Source organism: Elgaria multicarinata, chromosome 12 (genome assembly GCF_023053635.1).
Source record: "Elgaria multicarinata webbii isolate HBS135686 ecotype San Diego chromosome 12, rElgMul1.1.pri, whole genome shotgun sequence".
NCBI lineage: Eukaryota > Metazoa > Chordata > Lepidosauria > Squamata > Anguidae > Elgaria > Elgaria multicarinata.
Genome location: NC_086182.1, coordinates 21,133,642 through 21,159,875, shown reverse-complemented (window position 1 = coordinate 21,159,875; position 26,234 = coordinate 21,133,642). Strand labels below are relative to the sequence as shown.

The window sequence follows — 26,234 nt, the reverse complement described above, 5'->3', positions numbered from 1 at the left end:
CTCAAGGCGGCCTACAGTGGTGATATCAGAGCCCAGTGGTGCATAGAAGATCATAAGAACTTCTATGCTGGGTCAGACCAAGCAGTAGTCTTCAACTGGTCCAGACTTGAGACCCACCTCGGAATCCCAGCCTGCAACATGGGACCCACTTTCACAATTTTCTCCTTGCCCAACATGGTTGGCAACAGCTTTGCCGTGACCCATCTGATCTCACAACCCATGAGTTGAAGATCACTGAGACGATGGGTCCATCTAGTCCAGCGTTTTGTTCACACAGTGGACAACCAGCCGCCCACAGGAAACGTACAAGCAGGACATGAGTACCATAGCACCATCCCCGTCATGCTCCCTAGCAACTAGTATACACAGGCATGCCGCCCCTGATACTGGAGGTAGGATATAGCCATCAGGGTTAATAGCTTGTTTAATCTCCATGGATTTGTCCAATCCCCTTTCACAGCCATCCAAAGTGGTGGCCATGGCTACATCTTGTGAATCCCCATCTTTTCAGTTAAAAGAAACGGCTAGCACTTGATGGGAAACCCATCCCGTGGAGGTCCAGTAGGGATGAGAGTAGACCATCCTCACCCCCACCCCCTTTTCAGATGTTCTGGACAACAGCTAGTAGGATTCTTGACCAGGGCCCATGCTGGCTGGGGCAGATGGGAGTTGAAGTCCAAACCATCATGGAGGGGGGCTGCGGACAGGCTGGAATAGCCCAACCGCCTGATCTGGTCTCATAAGACAACTGTGTTGATTTCTGCGCTCAGCACCACGGCCAAAAGGAGGGGGATTCGTCAGCCTCCTCCTGGCCGGGGGAGAGACGGGGCGGATCCGCTGGCCGCGGATCGCGGCGAGAAAGTTGCTGCACGGGCTTTCTGTCTCGGGCGCAGCATGTGACTCCGCCGGGCCGGCCAGCCAGCCAGCAGCCGCGCGGGGAGGGGCGGCCGGGGCAGGCCCTTCCCCCCTCCCTTCCCTCCCTCCCTCCCTCTCCCTCGTTCGCTCGCTGGCCGCGCCGGGGCGGGGAGGCGGCCTGAATCACCGGCGTGTGCCCGACAGCCGGGCTCCAGCGGGGCATTTAAATGCCAGCGGGCGCCCAACTCGGAGCAGCGCCCGCGCCCCAAGCTTCGAACCCGGCCGGAGAGGAGCGACCATCGCGCCCGCTGCCCGCGCTCACCAGCCATGCGAGCCATCCCCGCACCCGGGATCCGCTTCCTTCGCTCTTTCTCCAGGGACAGCTGGTAAGGAAGGGCGGCCGGGCCCGTCGGGGGGGGGGGGGGTCTGCCCCGCGTCTCCCCCTCGCTTGCTTGGGTTCGGCCAGCTCGAAAGGCTTGTCGGGACGAGGAGGATGCCCTCCTGCGATGGACCGGGGTGCGGGAGGGGGAGGGAGCGGCTTGCTGGCCTGGTGCCCGATCCCCGATCCCCGATCCCTAGTTCTTTTGTTCGGGGACGACTCGGATGGAAACAAAGAAGACGCTGATTCAGAGAAACAAAGCGCGTCTATGCGCACAGATGCCCGCGGCCGACTGCGGCTGGATTGGCTGGCCGGCCGTGGCGCAGCGTGGTCGCGCGTCTGCCTGGCGGGCCAAAGGTCCCGGGTTCGATCCCCGGGGGTGGCGGCATTACTCCGGCCAGGGCTGGGGAAAGAGCTCCCCTCTGCCTGAAGAAACCCCGGGAAGCCGCCGTGCAGAGGAGGCAATACTGAACGAAAAATGGGTCGGGTGTCGGATTGGGTTAGAAGGCGGACGGGGGCGGGGATCATGCTTTGTTTGCAGCATCTCCCGTTGGGCTTTGAGAAAGCCGGTGGCTGAAACCTTGGAGAGCCAAGAGCGAGTCGGTGTCGCGCATCCTGGCCCAATCGGCTGCCCGCCGGATGTTTGGGTCTTCAGCAGTCCCAGACAGCATGGCCAGTGCTCAGGAATGCTGGGAGATCTAGTCCCAAAACATCTGAGAACACTGGTGCAGTTAGACAGTGCTGCTGACCTGTGTGATCTGACTCAATCTATCTTCTGGAAACTCGCTGGAGCAGATTCAGTGGAGGCTGGTGGCTCCGTTGTCAGTGGGGCAATGAATCCGCTCTGGGTTTCAGTCAGGATTCCAAAGGGGCTATCTATCTCCAAATTAGTCTCATCACATTGGATAGTTCCTTTAGAGTTCAGACTGAAACCTGCAGCAGATGCATTGCTCCACTGACTTCGGAGCCACCAGCCTCCACTGCATTTCATTGGAGCCACTGCCTCCAATGAAGAGTTTTACCTACCTGTATTTTATCCCCTAAATTAGGGTAGATGTTCAAAAGAAAAATCCACCAGCATTTTATTTATTATTTATTTATTTGTTACATTTATATCCCACCTTTTTTCCTCCAAGGAAAATCCTCCTCCTCCTCCCCATTTTATCCTCACAACAACAACCCTGTGAGGTGGGTTGGGCTGAGAGTCTGTGACTGGCCCAGAGTCACCCAGTGGATTCCCCTGGCCCAGTGGAGACTAGAACCTGGATCTCCTGACTCCCAGTCCAACACTTTAGCCACTACACCACACTGATTTTCCAGAAAAGGAGTGCAGAAATCCAAGCCATCTTCCCCAAGTGCCTGCTTAAATGGCTGTTTTTATTTTGGCGTTGTTTTGGTCTCCTCGGTCAGCAGTTCAGACTTAAAACCTAGAGCGGCTTACATTCAGTTAGGAAATGCATCTCTTTTTATTCCATTTTAACAGCATTCACATCACAGACCAGGGCTGCAATGCTATACACACTTACCTGAGAGTAATTCCCATTGAATTTAGGCTTACGTCTGAGTAGAAATGCATAGGACTGCTCTATAAAAGGTGCTCTTAGCATCACACTGGTTAAAACAACCCTGTTTCTGGGTCTATTCCTGGAAGGGGGGGGGAGAGAGAAATCCATATTGGTTTTGCATTTAATCTAACTTTTAAAATTTGTCACTGATGTAATTAGTCTCTGGAGGGGGAAAGAAATTCTTGTATATCCTAATAAAAGCAGGGCTTATGAGGAGAGTGAAGAGTGCTCTCTGGCACCCTTCAAAGTCAATGGGGTTGGGCTGGAAAGAAGGATTGCACTGAAAATTTAGGGCCAAGAGGCCTAGGACCTGTGATGAACCTGTGAAAGAATCTTTTTTTAAAAAAAACAGACCACCATAGTGTTGAGGCCCAGCAGTTCTTAGTAATCAACATAATGCTTTTGAAATGCAGCCAATCTGACTTGAGAGTTTGTCTTGTCCTTGGGGGATGGGGGGTGGAATCCTGGGGTTGGATCCACACTTAGTTATTCTTAGAGTAGACCCATTTAAATTAATGGGACAAGTTAAGGCATGGCTACGTCAAGTCCTATTATTTTCAATGGCCTGGTTCACACAACACGCTAAACTAGAGTGAGCATATGAAAAGGAGGACAGGGCTCCTGTATCTTTAACACTTGTATTGAAAAGGAAATTTCAGCAGGTGTCATTTGTATATATGGGGAACCTGGTGAAATTCCCTCTTCATCACAACAGTTAAAGCTGCAGGTGCTCTGCCCTCTTTTAAATCTGATCACTCTAGTATAGTTCCTGCAGCTTTAACTGTTGTGATGAAGAGGGAATTTCACCAGGTTCTCCATATATACAAATGAGACCTGCTGAAATTCCCTTTTCTATGCAACTGTTAAAGATACAGGAGCCCTGTCCTCCTTTTCATAGGGTCACCCTAGCTAAACCATGCTGCTTAACCACAAAATGGGTCTATTCTGTGCATGACCTAAACCTGGGCAGGATCTATACTACTGCTTTCAAACAGCGTATAACCATTTTGGCAACTGTTGGGGCCCAGGACACATTCCATGTACAGTTTTGAAAACATTTTCAAAGTGTTTTATGTTGCTTGATGTAGATTCGACCCTGGTCAGTGGTAGAGCACATGCTTTATCACATGATGTAATAAATAATATTTTCTCTTCTCCCAGGCATTTAACAGCATGTGCTGAGTTTTTAACTTACCCCAGAATAGTGGTTTTAAATGGATATTGTCTGTTTTTGTTTGTATTTTATGCTTTTTATGGGTTTTAAATTTTGTATATTTGTTTTTAATGTTCACTATTTTTAACTTTTGCAAACTGCCCAGAAAGCTTTGGCTATGGGGCGGTATATAAATTTAAATAATAATAATAATAATAATAATAATAATAATAATAATAATGCTTTGCATGCGGAAGGTCCCAGGTTCTGTTCCTGGCATCTCCAGTTTAAAGGATCAGGGAGCAGGGGGTCGGGAAGTCCATCTCTTTGCCTTGAGACCCTGTAGAGACACTGCCAATCCGTGTAGGCAATACTGAGCTAGATGACAAATAGTCTCTTAAGGCAGCTTCTGGTGTTCTGAAAGCACTTAGTTATTTAAGATACCACACGGCCCACAAATGGGAGCTGAGCTGCTGTGCTTTGATGGTTTCATGGTGCTGAGCTGCTGTGCTTTGATGGTTTAAATCTTTCATGGTTTCATCCTTTAAGGGGCAGTGTTTATTTGATAGATGGTGCATCTAAAACAATGTCCCATGCAGCCCAGGATATCATTTAATGAGTCCTTAGCCCACAATTTGTTTTAGGTAACTCCCTAGATGTCCCACCTGTGCACCCTATCTACTACCTGCGAGGTCCTACCCCTCCCCACAATCTCTTCCCCTTTCCCCCTTACTGACCCATTGAAGAGCAGAAAAGAGACAGACTGAGCTCACACCCCTCTCTGACTACTGACACCTGAATATTGCATATGAAGGATTGAAGAGGGTGCATGTCTGGGATGCCATGCAGGATTTGTGACCTCTGAGTTCTAATTCCCCCCCCCCCATTTCGCACAGATCCCCACCTTTTCATTCCAAGGGCATCATTATGTTCACTGGAGCAACTGGCGTGATGCCTATGGGCGTTACACAGAGAACGTGTTATGTCAGGTTGCGTAAGAAAGATCTACAACCGAGATACTAGATCCTTGTAGGTTTCGGTTTGTGGGTTTTCTCTATAGAATCCCAGTGGATTTCCCATTCCACTGTGTCATTTCCCCATCTATATTTCTCTACAGGAATCATTCCAGAGCACTCATTCAGATTCAAAACACGGCACTGTTTCAAAACACAGTCAGTTTTAGAAGCCAACGGACCTTGTCTTACAGTTCCCAACTACTATATGCATTTCACATCTCTTCTCAAACTGATCAACGCTGTTTGGGAGCGTGGCAATCAATAGCATTTTTTACTCCATTCATTTCCGTCTAAAATGGCAAAGAACGCCCACCATCCCTGTGCTATAATTTGGCACATCATTTCTTGCTGTATCAGCTTGTTGCCATTGACAGAAGTACTTTGACAAAGCCTCTCCCTGATGGGTTATATTGATTGCCCGGGAACTTACATAAAATCAACTTTGCCCACTGTACTTGGATCAGCTAAGTTTTATCTAGCGTGTACAGGTGTCGCAAGAAAAATGCATTCTGGCTTGTGTGTCATGGACTGGAAGAGGCTATTGTGTTGATCAGGTTGAACTTAATCTGAAGAGGATGTCGCATCATCTGTAGGAAGATATCTAATCTCTCTGTTTAATTACTCCGACTTGCAGCAATTATACTGCCTCTCTTGGTAAGCAGTTGTAGCAGTTCCCGGTAGAAATTACACTTCCCTTCTGCAGCTGAATTGTTCTACTGTGTTACCTGCATACCCCAGTTTTCAGCTGTGTACTTGCAAAACTAGAGAGTTCCACCCACATACTGTTTCTGTATGTCATGGTACAGTAATCAGGTCATCTCTTCACAGTGCTGTCTTACAGAATGAATAAATTCAGCTTCCAATCAATAGCTACAGACAAAATACTGGAAATAGTTTATGTCGGATGTTTGTCTTGAGCAACTTATTGCTAGTTCACACCTAACTTATTTCTAGTTTGCATATTCATCTCTTGATAATAGCAGCATCAATCTCAAAGCACTTCCCACCCCCCCAGTGGATTTGGCTCACACACTATTTCCAAGAGAGCAAGGCGTGCTTGACACACTAACCCTCAGGCCTGTGCCTTTGTGAACATTGGTTCTAGCACTCTGTTGTCCACTCAGAATAGGCTGATTTAGATCTGGAAGTTAACAGTATCTTCTAGTTCCATTAAAGGAGAAGAAGCGTGGCTGGAAATAAGGATGTAAGGAAGCAAGGTCAGGCAATAAGGCCACAAAGACACAGCATCATGAACAAAGGTGAACAGTGTTAGCTACCTCTTCAAGAATGCCAAAGCCCTGCTGGATCACACTAAAGGTCTATCTAGTCCAGCATTCTGTCCCCCGAGTGGCCAACCAGATGCCTTTGGGAAGCCCACAATCAGGGCAATAGCCTTCTCCTATTGTTGGTCCTCAGCATCTGTATTCAGAGATATTATCATCTGCCTCTCCCTCTGGATCAAGACAAGGAACAACATGGAGTACAAAATATAAAATATATAAAACTGATTAAAACATATAAAAACTAATACATTATTAAAATAACAGCCAGCCAGACATCTTAAAATTCGACTGGGTAGGCCTCTACTGCCTCTAAACCTGGAGGCTCTATATAGCTGCTGCTGAATCCTCTTTCCCATGAATTTCTCTAAACTCTTTTTGCCACTTAGTCCAGCGGCCATTACCACAGCTTGTGCCAATGTGTTCCATAAATCAATGATGTGCACTTGAAGAAGCACTTTCTTCTGCCTGTCCTGAATCCAGCTTTGTCTGACTTCTGTAGCAGTTGCCCTTCAACCATTAGCAGAAGGTCGAGCGGCAGGCACATAGATTACTTGGTCGCAGTCCTCGCCGCTATGGTGAGATGTATTTGGGTGATGGGAATTATTTTGAAATTGGCATTTATACCTATAAGTCGAGCACACACAGATTTTATACCAACTTGTGGCCTCCTTTGTCTTCTTTTGGAGCAATGTGTTCCTTCTTTATTTGTAATGCATAATTGAGCACCCTTGTCTAGACACCAGAAGGGAACTCTGTACGCCGCCCTGAGATCTTAATGATATAGGGTGGGATACAAATGTTTTAAATAAATTAATTAATTAAAAATAAATAAGGGAAGGAACTGACTAGATATTCTGGGGGCAACGAATTTCATGGAGTTCCAATGTCATGCTGGTTCCTATAAGTCATAGACATATATATATAGAGAGAGATCATATTGCACAAGTTTTCTGCCCAGACCTGCCTTTTCATTCCCAAAGGGAACTTTCCAAGACTTGGTTTCCTTCCGTGATTTGCGTTCTTCATCCAGGAATCTACAGCTGCTTCTGTGTACATGATCAAGCAGCCTAGATTCCTTTATAATTGCTGACCTCTCTCTGCTTTATGATTTGCCAAGCTTTCCACTTTGGAATCCTTCAAAGAGTTTTATAAGGAAATGTTATTCCATTTCCTTATAAAATGTTATTCCTCTCAGGCATATTCCAGAGAGGAACACTTCCTTTGTTAAACTTTAAAGAAATGGTGTGGCCACCGGCCAACGAGCCCAGCCAAGTTGGAATAGCTGCTCTGAGTTTGAATCTGTACACAGGGGGATCTCGCCAGGATCTCTAGCCTTCCCCAACTGGGTTCCCTCTGGCATGGATGGAGACAGTGGGAGTTGGATGTCTGGAAGATGCCCAGATGGAAAAGGCTAGTTCATGAGACCCAAAGAATACATTGTAATGACATGAAGAAGAACAGCCATTAGCTTAGCTTTCACAGAGGATTGGGCAAATTCATGGAAGATAAGGCAATTGGTGGCCACTAGTCAGGTTCAGAGGCAGCATTGCCTGTGAGTACCAGCTGGTTGGCGAAGTAGATGGAACGTAGATGGAAAGACCAGAACAGCTGTCTGTAAGAGGGGTTTGTTGGTCACTGCACCTTACCTTTCAGGGATGTTGCAAAAGGTACCTCCTGACATTCCACCGGCCTCACAGCTCTTAACCTAGATGGCATGTGGTTGATCCATCATCATATTTACAAAGTCTTTTTCTTTAGTTAAAAGCTGCCTCCCAGGGGTTGTGGATTGGATTGGGGATGTGTTGCAAGAGGAGGGGAGTTAATCTTCCCTATCTCCAACACACACGTCATACACCATTTCACCAAATTAAATCCACTTCCATCTCTGCGAATCTCTTATTAGCTGTGAAAGAGCGGGGTGGGTGGGGTGGGGTGGAGCAGGCATATGGATTTATATTTTCTGTCCTCCCCCCACCCCTTTTCTGGCTAATATTAGGTTGGACTGATGATTTCTGTCAGGGAAATGTATTGACTTATTTTGCTCATTTAAAGCAAAATCATTTCCAGGGCAGTTTGTGATAACTCATAATGCACAATAAAACCTTCATAAAATGGCACAAATCAATAATGCCGTTCACAACCATAAAAGGCAGGGCTCAAAAGAATCCAAGCAGATTTCAAAAAAATAAAAATCAGAAATTTAAAACATCTGGGATTATTGTTTATTTTTAAAGTCTTTGCCTGCCACATAAACTGCATTAATGTAGGGGACAGGGGAAAGTCTCTCAAGAGAAAGAGTCCCACTCTTTGCACACACACCCCACTACAGATGAGGGTGGCACCCTCAGAAGGGCCTCTCTGATAGGTGGCCATCCAGCCCATGCACAAAAACCTCTTAGTAAAGAAGAATCCACCACTTTCCAAGGTAGATCAGTAGTTCAATCTCCAGCATCTCTGGGTACGCAAGAAAAACTCATGCCTGAAACACTGGAGTGCTGCTGCTGCCAGCCAGTGTTAACAATACTGGGCTAGATGGACCAATGGTCTGACTCAGTATAAGGCAGCTCTCTACGTTCCTATTACCAAAGAGCTCATAGTGTCAGGAAATTCTCCCTAATGTTTAATCGGAATGTCCTTTCTTGTGGTTTAGACCCATTTGACTCAGATTCTACCCGCTGGAGCAGCCATTCCTCAAGCCAGCACTCTCTGTATATGTTGGACTGCACCTCCCATCATCCTGGGGATGATGGGAGTCATAGCCCAACTGTCTGGAAGGCTCCAGGTTTGGGAATTGGCCACTCCAGAGCAGCAGAAAACAAATTTGCTTTGTCGTCAATGGGACAGCCCTTGAATGATCTGTATATAACTCAGTGTTGGAAGAAGTTGTTTCCATAACAGCAGATGTCATCCCGCTGCATCGCAGCTGTAGAGCTGATGGCGTAGCATGGATAGGTTCAACCTGCCACTTTATGACATTTCAGCATCTTTACTGAAGCGTGGCTCTTCATGGGTGATAATCACCGAAAGGAAGTCGGTCACTTGACGTTGTTCTCTGAACAAATATGTTTCGCAAAGTATGTAGAGGTGGATGGCGGAGAATCATTATTTTTTATGTGGAAATGAGCTCATGGTCTTGAAAGGTTTGTCGACTTCGAAACCTGAGTACCTGTTTCTGTGTTACTGACCTTTAACTAGCACCATCAGTGAACCCCTTCCCCAACCCAGTGCCATCCAGATGTGTTGGACTGCAACTCCTGTCATTCTCCAGCCAGCTCTCAGAGTTGTAACCCAAAACAACTGGAGGGCATCAGGGTGACAAAAGTTACCTCAGTTAAACATCCGCAGACCTATTACACTGCCTTAATTCTGTGTGATTTATTGATGGCCTCTGAACATGTGAAAACTGTCTCTTTCTAAAGAAAGCTCCAGCTAGGGACGTAGAGATTTTGTTAAATGTGTTCCATCTGTGTTTTGCGGATTGTCAGGGTCTTTCATTCCACTGTCCGCTCATGGACGGAATCGGATTCCTCCCCCCCCAGAAGTTCTACCTATATGCGTTCATTCTCATTAGCACACATATGGATTAGCGCTGATGTGCATATGTATTTGCACAATTGCACTTATATGTATTAGTTCATGTGAATTTGTGCAAATCCCCCACACATAGACACAAGTGAAAAACTGGTCCACAAGTCCGTGAAATCTGCGTAACTTGGAAAAAGCTGATCTGGTGTGGAATTTTCAAATCAGATTCATAGACATTCAAACTCACTGGAATCCATTGTGGATTTCTATGACATGGCTAGCTCTGACAGGCTTCTCTCTCTCTCTCTCTCTCTCTCCCTCTCCTTTTCTCTGTCCCTCCTTATTGCTTAAATCAGTGTTACTTAAAGTCAGTATTCTAATGTGCAGTTGACAGAAAAACAAATGCTATGCAGAAGTCATTATAGCTGGGCTGAGCTGGGAAAGTACACACAAGGATGTGAAGGACGCTTCCTTAAAGCACACCTTCCTCTTACCTTTTCCCATCGTCCCATCAGTAATTACATTAAGTGTGACATTTTTGCTCTGGGCTGGCTTAGTATCAGGCAAGCTCCTCTGAAAGCAAAGGTTTATTTATGGCAATCGCTTCCCTTATAATACAGAGTGATAAAAGATACTATACATACATCTCTCTTATCATCATCATCATCATCATCATCATCATCATCAGATTATTGGAGTGATGTTTTCATTTGGAATGAAAATACCATTTCGAAACTCCGCATGATGTGCTCTTCACTCAGTTTGTTTACTGAAAGAAGAGCACATCTCTTTAAAACAGGGAGACATCTTATCTGTAGTGAAATTCCTATAAAGTGTAATAAACGTGTTTACGGACTCTTGGGACATTGGCCAACTGTACCAAAGGGAAGGACCATTGCAGAAGTTCATTACAACAGGGCAATAGACAGTACTGCCATGTTTTCAAGTAAATCAGTGGCTTCAAAAGTATCAGGCACTTTCCTTAAAGGGAGGTTCAGAAAGGTGTGTGTGTGTGTGAGAGAGAGAGAGAGTCCTCTTTTCTAGAGCTACTCCCAGCTGGTCCAATTTAAACATCCAGCAGGATCATATGATACAGCTTTTCCTGTCCTGTACCATTCCCATGCAGAGTTTGACATGTTTGATTTTTTCGCTATCCCTGAAAGCTCCTTGCATGTAGAAAGCAGGTATCTCAGGGAGAAGGGTCTAGCCTTGTCTTTTCCTTGGCATGCTAGTTTTCTATGTGTATGGAGCTTTTCCATGGAGCACCCACACCCCACCACCACATACAGACATTTCTCCTGTTCTTCACATTTTTGCTTTCTTCCTCTGAAGGACTTACACGATCTGTGACTCTTTAGTTTTAAAGCAGAAGTGAAACTGGCTGGAAGTCCAACCCTGTTAAAATCCCCCATCCAGTCCAACATTTTTGTGTTTTTGTCATAAACAGTCTCTGCATGGACTATCATGAAGAACTAGATGTCTTGCGAGGTGGAACCCCAGCAACTTGATGAAGGATGCTGTGTGTGGCCCTGTTAATCCATTTTGTGTAACATTTAAGAGATTCCATTCTTAAATGTGATTTCTCAAATACAATGATTTTTTTATAGCGCATCAGTATTGTCATATGCAGTGATGGAGGACCTGCAACCCTCCTAATATTTTTGGACTACAACTCCCAACATCTCTGGCCTTTGTCCATTGGTGATGGCTGATGAGAGTTGGACTCCAAAACACCTGCAGGGCTACTGCTTCCTAATCCCGGATATATGGTTTCAGACCACCCTGCCTTCCTCTTTGATTGTCTCCCCTCAAGGAATTATCTAGGAAGGTCATGGGCTCTCCCACCCTAGAGGCCTTCAAGATGCAGCTAGAAAGCCATCTTTCAGGGATGCTTTAAGATGGATTCCTCCATTCAGCAAGGGGTTGGACTTGATGGCTTTATAAGCCCCTTCCAACTCTACGATTACAAGGCTTCTATACTTTGGTTTGGATAGTAGCAAGGAAGGGAGAAGTTTGGCTGTTACATAGGATCCTTCCACGTTTGGCTTCTCTTTATGCTTTATTTTGTCTTTTCTTTACTTCAGCCACTTTGGTTCACTTGTCCCTGCTCCATGCAACGGGGTGGGATGCCATTGGATGTAGTTGGAATAAGCGATCTTAAAGGGATTGAAGAGATGAAAAAATAAATCGTAAAGAGGAGCCCAATATGGAAGGATCCTATGTCTATCTTTGGAACGGGGAAAGGAAGGGGGGGTCTGCTTTTTGTTTGCCTTCCACAATTAGGTGGACTTTTTGATGCTGAAATGAAGCCACCAAATCAGGTTCTTAGACGTCGTTTGACAAAGCGCTGTTACGCCATCGTCTTTGCGAGCTTAGCAAATCACAGAGATATTGCCTGATCTCAGCTCCCCTGTTCTTCCTCCCGCTTTGAAGGTGCCTGTTAGAAAATCTGGTGAAGCTGGGACGGATCATTTCAGTGCTTAACCACCCCTCCTGATTCTCTGTGTGTAGCTTTTCTTTTCTTTTCTTCGGCAGATAGTTGCATCGCTTTCTCAAGCATGACCTTCCCAGGCCAGAGTGCCGACTCTCGGTTATCTCGCTCCGTGTTGATAAGCATAAGCTAGGTCTTGTGAGGTGCTGACATCCATGTTCCCTTTGAGGACGGAATGAATGAGTCTCTGGCATCTGCCGCATGCAGCAGGCTGAGTGGAGCTCTTCTCGCACAGTGCAGTTTCCCATGTGACTCTGAAAACATGCTTATTTTTATTGTGGCTCATTTGTTTCGGCGAATGGAAAGATGGTGTTGTTCCTCCTTCGGTAAGAAAAGAGGAACCACAGGCAAGCCGCTGACTTGTGGACTACATCTTCTTTTGCTTTACATACAAGTATCAGATTCTCCGTCTGAATACTGTAGTGTGCCCCTTACCCTCTCTTCCTTTTTAACTTACAAGTAGATGTGTGCGCCCCTGATCCAGATAAGGACCACTGCATGTGGGTAGGAAAGGTTTTAACTTTTCCCTCCTTCCTTCCACTTGCGGAAGTGGAAGGCGAAATAACGAGACGAGACAACAGTGTTGGATTTAAAAATAAGGCCACATTCATTAAAGTTGAGCAAATGGTGATGGAGGCCTAAACAGGCCTCCTAACTAGGCCACTTACAGGCCATATTGGGATCGGGCGAGCCCCTGGTATCCAGATGGGTGGTGCTTGTAAGCCACCCCCCATCCCGATTCCCCTTTAGGGGTAGGGAGACCTTCCGATGTCACTCCCACTCACGTTGCAAAACTTTGAGTAAGTGAGTAAGGTTGGCCTCAGAGGTAACCCTTATCCCATCATCTGGTGTTGCAGGAGTCCCAGATGTGGGCCTCAGATGTTACCAATCACCTCAGTGGTGCCTAAAGAAGGGGCTCACCAAACCTAACCTTGTTCCCCATGCCTGTACACCTGCCCCCAAGACAAATGCGACCGAATAAAGCCAAATTAACTTAATTAATACTCCCCTGCTGTCTTACAGTGTGAAGCAGGCGAAAAAACTCCCAATCATAAAGAAATTTGAGAGCAAAAAAATCCTACTTGGCCCCTCAAAGGGCAACCAGCAAACCCACACTGTCTACAGGGAAGGAGGGAGGGAGGGAGCCGTGAAACGAAGGAGAGGCCAAGGGGAGGGCGATCCTCCTTATAAGTGATCGCCCACGCCACCCGCCTCGTGGCCTGACGAGGAGGCAACCAATCAGGGGCCTCCACGCCTTGCCTCGTTCACCCGCCACCCGCAACCGCATCACCACACCCAGGCAGGGCTGGGCGTGGCTGTAATGACCTTTTCCTAAATTTGTAAAAACAACCACCACCACGTTGGGTTTGGGGGAGGTAACAAAAGGGGGGGGGAATCTGTTATTCGCTCCATCTTTGATCTCACCTCTTATTAGCTTATTTCAGTGATCTTCAGTATTTTTCGTGCAGGAGCTACTTCGGCTCCAGGCACCTTGGGGGCAATTCCTGGCCAGCAGCGGGGCTCTTCCTCCCCCCCTCCCTGGTCAAGTGGTGACACTGCACCAGACCTATAGCTTGAGGTCTGCCCATGCCTGTTTAGGGAACACTCTTTCAGGGCAATTGGGCAGTCCAACAGTCCTTGCCAGAGAGGGCCATGGATGAGCCGACTCAACTTTTAAAGATACCACTAGGTGTTTTTCCTTTACCGTTTGTTTGCATCACCTCCCTCGTGTCTGCTCTTTTCTAGGTTCCGGGGGCTGATCCTTGTGCTGACGTTCCTCTGCTACTCCACTTTCCATCTGTCTCGGAAGCCCATTAGCATTGTGAAGGTACGCTGCACACATCCCTGTGAGTGAGCAATAGTCGTATATTGGACATGTGGGGTATTCAGGTGAAGCCCAAGGCTGTCATCCTATAGAGTGGGGGGCGTGCGTTATGCAGAACCTCTTTCAGACTGAGGGTCAAATCCCATTCAGAGAAGCTTGGGGGGGGGGCTGCATTCCAGTTGTGGCTGGGGTCAAAAGCAGTAGAGCCAAAGAGGCTGGATACCAGAAATGCCAGCATATTTTAGCTTAATGTTCCGCCTTAGGAGATGCATTTCATTTGGGGTGGGGGAACCTGCAGAAAAGCTCTGAAACCAACAAACAATCAAAGGGAAAAGTGTTGTGGCCATCTGGAGAACCCTGAAGGGTCAGGTTGGTCCCCTGGGAGGGCCTTATTGAGTCCCCAGGCCGGAGGTTCCCCACCTCTGCTTTGCACACTTACTTGGGAATGAAACCCGTTGAACACAGAGTGATTTACGTCCAAGTAAACATTCGTAGGCTTGTGCTGTATGGGCCACTGAGCCAAATGCGAAGAGAGCCAGTGTGGTGTAGTGGCTAGAGTGTTAGACTGGGAGTCGGGAGAACCGGGTTCTAGTCGTCACTAGGCTACAGAAGCACACTGGGTGACTTTGGGGCCCAGTCAAAGACACTCAGCCCAACCTACCTCACAGGGTTGTTGTTGTGAGGATAAAATGGAGAGGAGGAGGAGGATTATGTATACCACCTTGGGTTCCTTAAGGAGGAAAGAAGGCAGGATATAAAGGTAATAATAAATAAATAATGCATATCCATCTCCTGTTTGACCTCACTTCTACTTCCTCCTTCCCACTGCTGTCTCCCTGTGCCATTTTCTAGTCTGCATGCTCCAGGGTCCTCTTGTACTATTGAAAGAGCCATGCTTAATAATGGCATAATAATAATTGTAATAATAACAACAACAACAACTCCTAATGCTAGTGCCTGTCCTTTCTCTTTCTCCTTTTATCAGAGTGAACTGCATTATAACTGTTCCTCACGGAAACCCAATCCAATCAATGGTTCAAACAGCACCACATGGTGTGACTGGAAACCTTTCGGTAAGATGTCATTTGCCTCCTAGTATCTCTTACACCGAAAGGCCAAATTCCCTCTGGCGCTTTAAAACTGGCTGCTGCAGAGCCAAAGAGGGCAGGGCTGTAAAACGGGATGGGATGCCGTGGTGTCGCCATAGAGCCAATGCGTTGCATGCTTGAGGTCCCCGGTTCAATCCCCGGCAGTTCCAGGTAGGAAAGAGCCCTGCCTGAAATCCTGGAGAATCAAGGCCAGTCCGTGTAAACAAGCCTTCGCTAGCTTGGTACTTTCCTGATGTTTTAGACTCCAACTCCCATTAGCCCTAGCCAGCATGGCCGTGGTGAGAGTTGATGGGAGTTATAGTGGAGAAGGATGGGGTAGACATTGCTTAGACGAATTACCTGACTTGGTAGAAGGAACTTCCCTGGGTTGCTGTGTTGGTGGGTATGAAACCGCTGCCTTTTCTGTGTTGCTTTTAAGGCTGTTGCGGCTCCCCGTGGAGGCTGCTGGGTCAGAACCAGCCAGAGCTCTAAGGGTGCTACCCAAGGAGCTATGCATTTTGAGGAATGCGGTTCAGCACCTTGGATAGCTCCTTTAGCATTCTGACTGGTTCTGAATAAAACCTGAGCAGATTCACCGCCCTACTGACATCAGAGCCACCAGCCTCCATTAAATTTCCTCCCATTTAGAAAATGGCAGGAGTGATGTTCATTCTTAGGGCGGCCCACTTGGCAGGAACTCTTGAGTTGTGTCCAGGTGTCCAGAGGCCTTTCCCCTTTATTACCACTTTAGACTCTGATCCCAGTCATATTTAATAACCAAAATGGAACACCTTGTGGGCAGGCCCGGTGCTGCCATAGAGGCAACTCAGGCGTCCGCCTAGAGCGCCAAGCAAATGAGGGTGCCGAACAGCGTACCCGGAAGCCGCTCTCCTAGAGTGGCTTCTGGGTGTGCTGTTCCAAAGCCGCCACCCCAGCCTCCGCCCAACCCCAGAGTCCTGGCTCCTTCGAAGCCAGGATGCTGAGGTTGGAGGCGGAGGCTTCAGTACTTCCAGGCGCGCCGCTTCATTTCCCCCCCTTTTTTTAACCAGCTGACCGGCCCGCAGGGGGGAGCAGCAGCAGCAGGGGCAGCCGGGCGGGGGGCGGCCTTGGGGGCCCCTCATGTCCTGGAGGCGGCGGCGGCAGCAGCTGTGAGGTGGTCGGTGGGCCGGTCCGCGGTGGCAGCGTCCTCACCCTGCGGCAACGGCGGCGGCACCTCGCCTCGGCTCTCGCCCGCGACGCGCTCCGGCTCCGCAACCCAGGCGCGCCGCTTCAAAGCCTCTGCCCCGCCCTCCAACCCCAGCGTCCTGGCTTCAAAGCCGGGAGCGGGAGGGAGTGAGCGGGCGAGCAGGCGGGGGGAGCAGTGAGCGAGCGAGCGGGGGGGGCGGCTTCAGAACGCGCCTGCCTAGGGCGCAATATAGTCTGGCGCCGGCCCTGCTTGTGGGGTAACGGTTTGTTCTGATGCAATTACTTATCTTACCCTCATTTGTTTGGAAATCGCAGCATGAGCCTGATTAGCAGGTGACTTCAAGGTTGGTTCCCAGCACACTTCGGCTTTGGCAGCTGCTAACTAGAGGCCAGCAGCCATTTTAATTTATTTTTAAAATTATAATTCATTCTGCAGCGACGGTTCTCAACCTTTTTTGCTCCATTCCCCCCTTTCACCATTGTTCAGAATATAATTACCCCCTTCCCAAGATAGTCTAACTCAAAAGGTGCATTCCAAATAATATGCATATAATATTGAAAATCTTTAATTTTTTTTTGTATTAGTCCCATTTAAAGGGGCAACGCAAAGAATGGCCCCTTTTACATTCTCAGCTCCCATGCTTTGCGCTGCCCCTTTAAATGGGAAGCTTGAAACTTCTAGGATTGCGAGGGAGGGAGGGAGAAGAGAGCAAAGGCCTGGCTTTTGCAGACGACATGACACTTTTCTGGGATGTTTTTAATAACATGTAGGAAAACATAATCTACAGGACATCATACTTTGCTGAATAGTGGTCCCAATTCCCCCCTGGAACCTAAAATTCCCCACAGGGAGGAATTCCCCCCCTTGTTGGGAACCCATGGCATACATGGTGCCTTTATAGGAAGCTTCCCACAACCTGGAGCCCTCCAGATGTTTGGGACTTCAACTCCCATCAGCCCTAGCCAGAATGGGCAATGCTCAGGAATGCTGGGAGTTGTTGTTCAAAACATCTGGAGGGCACCAGGTTGGGGAAGACTGAGGGATATGCTCAGGGAAGGAGTTCTGCACAGAAGGAGCAGCCAGCAGAACAGGGCACAGGGAGAAATGTTATATTTATCAGTTGTGTGGAATCTTATGGTGCTTTAACATCTTTTCATCTGGCTCACCCTTAGAACAACCCTAAGAGGTAGGCTCCTGCTATTCCCACTCAGAGATGAAATACACATGTATGTGCACGTAAAAAGCAGGTGGTACAGCCTTGTCGGGAAAGTGCTACTTCAAAATTTAGGTGAAGGAGCCCAGGATGATGTGGAAACAATTCCCCCAAATTGTGTATAACATTGAAATAGATAAAGATGTGACACCATGCTCCAGCAGAGGCTGGTGGCTCCAATGTCAGTGGGGTGCTGAATCCGCTTCAGGTTTCAGTCAGAGCTCTAAAGGAGCTAAGATAGCTCCTTTAGAGTTCTGACTGAAACTTGGAGCGAATTCACTGCCCCACTGATGTCAGAGCCACCAGCCTCCATTGCCATGCTCCAGAAGTGACTGTGGCGGCTGCTGCTGCTGCTGATGATGAAATGCCAGTCATTGCAATACAGGAGCCTGTGTATGGGACGTTGCAGGACCAGAGCTGAACTTGTCCTGTTCTTTCCTCCAGATCAGGACAACTACAAGGAGCTGTTTGGAGCCTTGGATAATGCTTTCCTCGTTGCTTACGCCATTGGAATGTATATCAGGTGCGTACTCGAAATACAAGGAGAAGAACATAGATCTGTCTTTTGCAGGAGTCTTGTTTGGGCATCCAGATCCGCCATGTGTTTGGAATTATGCGGGTCAGCCATGCCTCTTGGGCCACATCCCCATGGCAGAACCGCCACCTTCTGGACATGGGAGCCTGCAGCAGAGAGCAGTGCTGTACAGGTTTTGGAGGGCCCTTGGGCAAGAGACCCTCAACGGTCCCCCTCCCTCTGTGGATCTACCTTCTCTCTGCCATTGTCATCAGCTACTGCTCCTCTTCCTCCTCCTCCTCTTCCTCCTCCTCCTCCTCCTCTTTCCCATCATTGCCACCACTTGCTTGCTTAACAGGCAGAGAGCCAGTGAACAAGCAAACTGTGGCGTCTACCGCTTCTCCTTCTCACCACCACTGTTATCTGGGCCAGAGTGAGAGGCCGGCCAAAAAAAGCAGGTTACAATGGTGAAGATGAGCAGCAACTCCAGGGGGTCTTGTCAGCTGGCCCCTGCTGGGGTGTGGGCCCTTGTCACATGCCCAACTATGCCTGCCCTGATGAACTAGTTTTCTATTCCCATGGAGTTTAAAAACAACACCACGACGAGGAGGAAGAGCAAACAAAAGTGATATCCCTTACACTTGGCCCGAAGTCCATTTGACTGCTTCAGCATTCTGCCATCTCATCTCCACCACATTTTGGGTATATATCCATATACCCAAACCTTGCCACTGGCAGCTGCATATGCAGCCATGAGGACAAGCATCTTCAGATGACAAGAGTTTTCACGCTGAGGACATCCGCCCGATCCCTTTTAGAAAGGAATGCCGGACAGTTTTAGCCAGGCTGTTCTTATGAACTTCATCCCTCCGGCTCCTTCCGTGTCGTTGGCCATTTCGATGTGATCTTGGTTGACCTTCGCTGATAGTCCACAGCCAGCCCCTGCTGCCACTTGTGGCGGACAACGTCGGTCACTTGGCACCTGGACTTGGCTGCTGAACACGACTGTTCGGGACATCAAATGATCCCAGGGGTGTTCCTGAGACAAATCCATACCTACCGTTTGATTAGTTTGACGTAACACGTCAGGAGCTGGCCGCACCCCGACGGCAATCGATCCACTTCGAAACTGGGCAGAAAGCAGTTCAGAGATACAGACTTCCTGTAGCTGGTTCATAAGGGCAGATGGATAAGCAGCCCTGCTAATGCAGGGCTTGAGTTGTCAACGGCACTTTTAACCCAATGATGGATTCTGTTTGCTGAGGCCCGCAGCAGGATGTTTTGTCACCTAAGTAGTTTTTAAAGAGCTCCGTGGGGTTAGTTCTAGCCCGGCTCGAGACGGCCCGTTGCCAGGGGAATGGGCCGGGGCCAGAATTTAGTTCCCCCCTCCCGAGGTCGCAGCAGTGTGTATGGCTCCGGGAGAGCACTCCAAAGAGCTCTATGTTCTTGAGATGTTCTCCCAAAGACCATAGGACAGCTGTCCCTGTTTCCTACGAGCCAATGTGAGTACCATATATGTCCCCAACATATGCAGCAATCCTCATTCTCTAATGCTGCAGACTAGTACACATTTGGAGTAAATAAAAGCTTGTCTTAGAAAGCATTTCACTCCTTCCAAAAGAAAATATTTCATAGGATTTTTTTTTCAGTGTCCTCCCAAATTTTCATTTTTTTTTCCTGATTGCAAATTAAAAAAAAAGGTCCTTAGGGGGGAAAAAAATCTCCAGCTTCTTTTCTGGGCCTTCACATTTTCACTTCCATGTGAGAGTGGATTTCCTAAGTTACCAGCGAAGCGTGGGAAGAAGAAGCCGCGCTGTAGTATTTTCTACACTGTCGCAGTAGCTAAGCGGTTCTGCATTTGTTCTGTGTGGCAGCTTTCCTGCATCAGCAGGGGTTCAGACAGGGGCCATGGCTAGACCAGGCGTATATCCTGGGATCGCCCCGGGATCATCCCTGTGCATCCAAATGACACACAGGGGATCCTGGGAGCAGGCAGGGATGACCCCTCCACTTGCCTGGGTTAATCCTTAGATCTAGCTAAGGCCTGGATCTCTTTGGAGGTCCTTTCCAATTCTGTGATGCCAAGCTAAACTTTGAGAACAAGTTCTAGGATTAATACACTCTTTGTTTCTGTCTCCCACAGTGGGATTTTTGGTGAGCGCCTCCCCTTGCGGTACTACCTGTCTGGAGGCATGGTGCTAAGTGGGCTGTTCACGTCCTTATTTGGCCTGGGCTACTTCTGGGACATCCACCAACTTTGGTACTTCGTGCTTGTACAGGTACGCAGCTTCGCCACGTCTGCCAACCCAGTTCTCTTTACAGGTTTATGCTAGGGGATCTCTCCAGTCAGGCCTACCCCCATCATGCGGCATCCTCAAGATACTGCCAGGGCCAACAGAGGTCTTCAACACCACCTCCTGCGTGATGATTTTATTTATTTATTTATTTATTTATTTATTTATTTACAATATTTATATACCGCTCTCCGTTGAAAATTTCATAGCAGTGTACAAGATAAAATGAAAATAAAAACAGAATAAAACACTTAAAACAGATTTTAAAAGAAGCAGATACAGTGACTCATGGCTGGACATTAAGGAAAGGCTTCCTGGAATAATGGTGTTTTCAGGAGGTGCCGAAAGGAGTACAAGGTTGGCGCCTGCCTGACCTCCAGAGGCAGGGAATTCCACAGGAGGGGAGCCACCACGCTGAAGGCTCTTCCCCTGGTGGACTCCAATTGGAGGATGGATCTATGTGAAACAGCCAGGAGCAGGCCCTCGGATGACCTCAGTGACCAGTCAGATTGGTAGGGGAGAAGGCGCTCTCTCAGGTATCCTGCACGTGAAGGATGTGCTCCGTCGCAGAAGTCATTGTCTTCAATGAGACTCAAAAGATAGACTGTGTTCATACAACATGCTAATCCACACGCAGTGGTTGAGTGTGGATTGTTGTTGAACTATGGGTTGTTTGTTGAACTGTGGGTTAGCATGTTTTCTGAACATTTGCTGCAGGGTGGCTTGTTAACCATGGAATATGGCTTATTTTTCTCGAACAAGCCACCTTGAGAACCCATGGTTTGTTGTTGGATTGTTCAGGGTGGATAATAAGCTGCATTGCATGGTTAACAAGCCATCTGTGGAAAATGTCCTGAATTCCGACAGCATGCTAACCCACAGTTCAACAAACAACCCACGGTTCAACAACAACCCACACAAAACCACTGAGCGTGGTGTTAGTGTGTTGCGGGAACAGCCCCATTGTGATTTATCCAAGTTCAGTTTTCAAAAACAATCAGAAACATTGTGACTTATCCAAGTTCAGTTGACAAAAAAACAATCAGAAAACCAGATATGTTTGCACATATGTAATTTGTAACCTGCCTTTCTGCCCCCCCCCATACAGCTAGCAGTCAAATTCAGATTAAACACAAAAAAATAATTAAAATGTAACATAAAACAACTACATTAAACGCACGATTAAAAATCTATACAAAAACCCTCTCGGAAATAGCTCGGTAGTTAGCTGGAACCTTAGTGAATCATTGGGTTTTTAAAATTAGGCATAAACATGGGACTAAAACGCTCAGACCCAAACTGGAAATGTATCATCCTGTCCTTCCTCCATCATCAAACCCCATAACCTCTCATTTGACTGCAGTGTCTCATTCAGACAGACGCAGCCAGGATGGAAAAAATAGACTATCCTTCTTGAAGATCTTCCGATGGCTAAATATATCTGGCTTCTGTTTGCCCAGCCTGCCGTGTATGTGACTGTTAAATCCACAGAGCTGAACATCAGAAACTGGTTTTCCCATGAAGAAAGCTGGTGATGGGGAAATGTCCTTGCAGAAGTTAATAGAGACAACCCAGTGACAGGGGAAGGTCAGAGAGGGGGAACTCAGCAATGATGTGAACGGCTGTTCGGAAACTGTGCCGATACAAGCATGTGATGGTGGTATTATTCATATGTCTCCATCGCTGCACATGTGATTTTTGACATCGTTGGGGACGACTCAAGCTCAGGTCCAAGCTCTGCCGTTGTTGGGATCATAAGAGTCCATATGTTGAAGAAAGTTGTTTATTAGTGGCACGGGCCACCAGTTTAATAGGTCACCATTGATGTAAAGACATTCATACGTTTAATTTAATCAATGGTGACCCATTGTATTGACTGTCAAGTTTCTATGATGCTAGTCAGTATCAGTTTCCCAAACTGGTGTACAAACATTAAAAAATAAATTGAAATTGAAATAGAAAGGATTTTTAAAAAAGAAAAATCAGTGGCATGCCAATCTAGTGTAGTGGTTAGAGTGTTGGACTGGGACTTAGGAGATCTGGGTTCTAGTCCCCACTCGGCCATGGAAGCTCACTGGGTGACTTTTGCCAATCACAGACTCTCATCCTAACCTACCTTACAGGGTTGTTGTGAGGATAAAATAGAGAAGAGGAGGACCATATAAGCCACCTTGGATTCCTTGCAAGGACAGGGAAAGGTGCATTATAAATGTAATCATAAATAATAATACCGGAAACTTAAGAACTACCGCAACCATGCTGTCCAGATGTGTTGGACTGCAAAGTTAGAAAGAGTAGGGTAACGACCAACCAAAACACTTGCAGAGTAAAAACAGTTTCTACTGAAGGCACAAGAGTGAAAAAAAATGGAGGTCTTAACTCCTCTGAAAAGACAATAGAGGATTCTGCAGATCTTTGAAGGTTGTGCATTTCATAGATCTGGAGGTGCCACAGGGAATGCCTGGATTCCTCAGGAGAAAGAACTTTAATCAGGGCCTCACTATCTTAAATGTCAGTAGACTTCATTGATGTGTGGGGACATCATCCCTTTAATCTGTTTCTCATTAATTACAGTTCAGTGACATTGATCACACTTCAGTCAATTTGCATAAAACCATGTGCCTTTTTTGGGAGGATGTTGATGGAAGTGTTTGATAATTTACAATGTAATAAGCCAACTGTATCAAGTTGTTTAACACTTCATTTTAAATTCCCCGAACACCGGAAGGATTTGAAAACTCAAACTAGCGACTGAGTCTCTACCCCCGCAATTCAACTTTGTCCCATGATTTATTAATTAAAGCTGATTGGTTGACTGGATTGATTCATCCATTAATTTGCTGATAAAAACCAATCCAGGCATGTGGTCTAAATCATGAGTAAGTCAATTTTTTTTGTGGCTTGTATGGAATGCTCCGCTGCTGTTGATACCTGTGTCCTTGTATAACTCTGGTGAATCATTTCATAATGAGCTTTTTATATATATCATTTCATTTCATGGGTGTGGACCCTGCCTTACTGCCTATATTAACATAAAACTTGCAACTGAAATCTTATCTGGCCCTTACTTGCTATTTCTCCTTCTTACAAATGCCAAAGATAAAACTCAGGTACAGACAAATCTAAAAACAGGACGACATGCAGGTTTTTCTATGTCCTGTTACCCTATTTGCTTTTGTGTTTATTTATATTGATTCATCTTGCATGTTTATCTGCTGAAAATTTTGTTTGCTGCTTAAAAAAAAAATGTGTTAAAGCTTCCTCGAGTAGACAAGGGAAGTGGCTTTGTAAATGATATAAGCGCTGCCCAATCAATGCCGAGCTCTGTGAAGAGTTGCAGGGTGGCTTCGTGATTGACACAGGGACTGATCTATCAGCACTGTCCAGGGCTTTTAAAAAAATGTGCAGCCAAACACAAAATGTGCAGTTCCAAAAGAACATTTGTGCAGTTCTGTAATTCAAGTCATACAGATGTTACATTGTTAGCTGATGTAAAAACTAACTGATAATGATGTGAAAAATGACCTCCACCCTCCACCCATGCCAAAAACTTTCTCTGTAGAATCCACTGCTGCTGCTCCCAGAGGGCTCACCAGTGCTTCCAAGATGAAGGGAACATGGAGGCCTCTTTCCTGGCAAACCATGGAATGTTGATAAGAGTGGTAATGCCATAACAATATCCAATATAACTTCTTTTAAAAGAAAGATCTTATTGGTACCAAGCTACGTTGAAACATTTCTGTCGGAAAGTATCATCACGACACAGCAGCCAGTCTAGTCTCCAATGTGAAAAGCTTGAATATAATACTCCTCTGCATTAATATTGTCAAATTTCAGTTCTGAGGATTCCCCCCCCCCCAATTTGTGTAGACTTCTAAATGTCATGGATTGTAACTATACAATAAAGCATGTGCAGACGATAAGAATACAAGCCAAAGGGAGATGGACTCTTGGCCCATTGACTGGTGAAGTCATCTGGACCATGCTGTTGGAGCTTTGTCCATCCTTGGTCCAATGGAGTGGGGTGGGGTGGAGATTGTGTCCTCCTCCATTTGGTTTCTGTCTGCCACTGCCTCCCTCCATCAGTTGCTTGGCTAATCTGTAGAGAAGCGGATTCTGTGTGATGAGTCATGAGCCGCATTCCTCCAATAGCAACATGGGTAGGGCATCTTCTCTGCATCTGTGGGCTGCAGGGAAAGTGTGCCTCACCATAGTTACCACGTTGTATTGCACAGTGCTATTTTGGGAGCCAGTTGGGCAAGAAGTCCCATCGTTCTGCCTTCCTTCTCCCTGCCATCACTTGAAACTGCCTCTATGTCATAATTTCATCTCCTCCCACGCATTAATGGGTTGAGACTCACAACCGGTTTGTGCAGTAGTTTGGCAAAGCTTTTGCTCGGGGGGAAAATCTGGATTGCCGAGAGATGGAGCACAAGCTTTGCAAGGTGGAAACGTTCCCAATTATCGAGTCAGTTGCCTTCACATGAAAAAAACAGGATCCCTGATTAGTACTCATTGAACAGTGAGGAAGACTTCATGCCTAAGCATTTGGACTTGTTTGGGATGTACCCAGCCAGTTGCCAGATCAGGGGTCGCTGTAGTGATGACCCAGGGGCAGCCCTACCATTGAGCAGAATGAGGCGATTGCTTCAGGTGGCAGATGCTGGTGGGGGGCAGCAAGGGCACCCTCCCCACTGTTCTTCCTGAACTCCCTGGCTGCCCCCTTCTGTTGAAGTAAAGAGTTGTGTATCCTACACAACCTGTCCAGCCCCACCCTTCCCCAAACTAGCCTGCTGCCTTGGCTGTAGTTAGGGTGGTCACTTAAGAATCACCAAAAAAAGAGGAAAACTATCACCCAAAACAAAAACATTGATTTGCATAACATATGTATTTCCTAATGCTTACAGGTATAGAATGCAAACTCAGGAATAATAATTGTAATTTATTTTATTTATTAAAGCATTTGTATCCCGCCCTAGATGACAAAGATCTCAGGGTGGCATACAGATACCATCATACGAACAATATAGAACAATAAGTATACACAGCTAAAAACAAATTAAACCGTTAATCAAGCTAAAACCAGGATAGAATTTAAAAACAGCAAAAACCAATTAAAACTACGTGTAGGCTTGGTGAATATTGGCCATAGCTAGACCTAAGGTTTATCCCTGGATCGTCCAGGGGTCAAACCTGTTCATCTAGGTGACACACAGGGGATCCAGTGCTCACGCAGGGGCGAACCCTGGATGATCCCAGGATAAACCTTAGGTCTAGCTGTGGCCTTAACCATCAAAGGCTGTGTTAAAAGGCCATGTCTTAACTTGGTGCTGAAGTGAAACTAGCGCCGGCAGAGGGCATCCCGCAGGTGGGGTGAAAGCCCCCTCCAATGTCCCTCCATAGCATTTGTCTCGCATTGGTGGAACGTGGAGGAGGGCTCCTCCAACAGATCTCAAGTCTCGGGCAGTTATTTAAATAGAAATACAGTACATTTCGCCCTAGTATGATTGTGATCAGGTAATCATACGCCTGCCTGTTCAGGCTGCTGTTCAGATACTCACTGTGGATAGGCAACAGCTGTTACGGTTCTTTATTTTTAAACTGGCACTGTGTGCTGCATTTTTTGATCTATTGATTTTAGACCATTCGGGGGGGTGGGGGGAGAGGGGAAGAAAGAAATTGTGCCCAAAAATTGTGGGAAGGGCTGGGTGAGGAGTTCTTGCTGTTGTACAAGTCGGTGCTGTTCTCCTCTTCCTCCTTCTAACAACAACACAAAACCAAGAATGCTTTACTCAGCTTTTAAGCACTCAGCACTGGGAAAACTCCAAGGCAGGAAGTCCTCTAGTG

At 46.8% G+C, this 26,234-nt stretch overlaps 1 protein-coding gene across 3 annotated transcripts in view; it reads left to right on the top strand.

Annotated features, from left to right (window-relative positions):
• The first annotated feature begins 1,094 nt into the window (after positions 1-1,094).
• SLC37A2 (solute carrier family 37 member 2) overlaps positions 1,095-26,234 on the top strand; it is a 48,922-nt gene continuing 23,782 nt past the window's right edge. For 2 of the 3 annotated variants that reach the window (XM_063139398.1, XM_063139399.1), the window contains exons 1-5: positions 1,095-1,241; positions 14,014-14,095; positions 15,078-15,165; positions 18,024-18,102; positions 20,237-20,372. In XM_063139398.1, the coding sequence (XP_062995468.1) occupies positions 1,183-1,241; positions 14,014-14,095; positions 15,078-15,165; positions 18,024-18,102; positions 20,237-20,372 (444 nt within the window). In that variant the 5' untranslated portion in view covers positions 1,095-1,182. The remainder of the gene's footprint in view (positions 1,242-14,013; positions 14,096-15,077; positions 15,166-18,023; positions 18,103-20,236; positions 20,373-26,234) is intronic. The other variant, XM_063139400.1, reaches the window with a different exon arrangement.